The 1,908-nt window shown below is 41.1% G+C and overlaps 1 protein-coding gene across 1 annotated transcript; it reads right to left on the bottom strand.

Annotated features, from left to right (window-relative positions):
- Positions 1 to 658: 658 nt before the first annotated feature.
- Positions 659 to 1,441, bottom strand: LOC104614707 (nuclear cap-binding protein subunit 2; the record flags this gene model as incomplete). Its single annotated transcript, XM_010294339.1, has 2 exons — positions 659 to 730; positions 1,303 to 1,441. Coding segments are annotated over 2 exons (211 nt in total), but the record flags the coding sequence as incomplete, so codon positions are not given.
- Between the last annotated feature and the right edge of the window lie 467 nt (positions 1,442 to 1,908).

Below are 1,908 nucleotides of genomic sequence, written 5' to 3' on the forward strand. Positions count from 1 at the left end.
GTCATGCAATCACATCATACTTCGCAGAAGACTGCAAGGGTGTGTTTTCTGCTCTCTGCTAGGCTTGCTTCTCCCTTTGATTCCCGGACTCATGAATCTGACTTGTTTTGTTGTGGCTGTTCATGCAGGTGTGCTAGGAACAGCATCAGCTTAAAAGGATACCAATACAGTAACCCCAGAAAATTTCAACTTTAAGTCTTCCCTAGAAATGGGAAAATTTCCCTAGAAATTCCTCTTCATTTTCAGGCTCTTTACCTTTTTCTTTCATCCTGAAACATACACTAATCCTCCTTTATCACCGCTCTCCACCCTGTGATACCAATGTAAACAAAACCCAGTGAGAGAGTAATCAAGTTTTGCCAGTGAAAAAAGCACCATACCACCATGTTCCTTCTAGTAGAGTTACAGCAGCATTTAGAGGCCAAAGTCTCATGCATACTATTGCTTAAAACCTTGCTCCCAGGTCCTCTGCAATGCTTTGGATCCCGGTATTAAAACAGAAGAGCTATTGAATATACTACGTGATCACAGGAACAGAGACAGTAGTTTCTGTGAATTTCTAGCTACATAAGTTTGTGTGCAACAGACCTACTTTGTGCCTCGCGACATTTACAATGCAGATTTAGTTCTCCTGTGAGGCTGATGAGTCACTCCCTGTTCACTGGCATTGAACAGTTTTGCCATAGCCACCTCTTCCAGCATCATAGTCTTGACGATATTCATCTCGGACCTTACGAAGGAGGAAAAAAGGGAAGTCCAATAAAGACAAACAATTTCTCAAAAACTATTACACCATCAGAATATAGTCAAACCGAGTTCACAACACGTAAATAAAGCAGAAGGCGAAGTGCCTCATGCAGAAGCCCAGAATACTGCATAAACTAACTTTCTTTTTCATAATACCCAGAGGGACTCTTTAATCAAGACAGACAAAGTGAAGATGGCTAGCCTCATGCTTCGGCAGTAAAAGCATCAGCTACCTGCTCAACTTTAGCTAAGCTAAGTGCTGTCCTTTGTGTTCCTGACAGCCTTACATTTTCTGGGCTTATTTATAAGCATTATCTGCCCAAGCAACTAAGAAGCTTCTGGAAGCACTTTCAGTGAAATATATGAAGAAGTTATTTACTCTTAGTGGATAACATCATCATTTATAAGATGTCTTACCGACTAATGTGTAGTGCTGCCTTAAACAGTAACTCATAAGTTGCTATTTCTGAAGCTGTTCCAAGTGTGTTCATTCAAAAAGCAGTAATTTTGCAAAGTCACCAGTCTCTTAAAAACTAAGACTGTGCAACAACCTACCTGGCCCCCTGATCTTCCACGACCATACTGTCTACCCTCCTTAAATCCTGCATCCCAGTCTGTCCTTATGATCCTATCATCAAGTCTGGTTCCATTGATGTATCGCATTGCATTTTCAGCATCTCCTCTTGCATAGTATCTTAGGAATAGGTTAATGAAAAAGAAAAGGGCTTCTATTTTTGACACATGGAAACAAGAACAATATCAAATTTGTTACAAAACCAAGCATTTGCCTGAATCCAATTCCTCCTCAGTTAATTCTAAAAGCAACCGCTTTTACAACGCTATGTGGACTGAGAAAACTGCTAGTGAAACAGAGCAATGTGCAGGACCTCAAGCAGATTAAAAATGCATATATTGGGTCAAGTCCTTTAACCATGCTCACCCTTAAAAGCATAAAGCTCTATTACTAAAGAAAGAATAAGAAGCCCCACGCATGCTCCATTCATGCTGCAAACTTTGACCATTTCCGTGAGTTCGCTGGAACCAGTAACAGAATGCTCTTCAGAGAGACTTGCATGTAATGGAGTCAGTATGTCACGGTACCAACAGCGCGTGCTTGTACGAAAAGAACCGCCTCTTTACTCGGGCCCTGAGAACGTGCTT

Source organism: Phaethon lepturus, unplaced genomic scaffold (assembly GCF_000687285.1).
Source record: "Phaethon lepturus isolate BGI_N335 unplaced genomic scaffold, ASM68728v1 scaffold7199, whole genome shotgun sequence".
Classification (NCBI taxonomy): Eukaryota; Metazoa; Chordata; class Aves; order Phaethontiformes; family Phaethontidae; genus Phaethon; species Phaethon lepturus.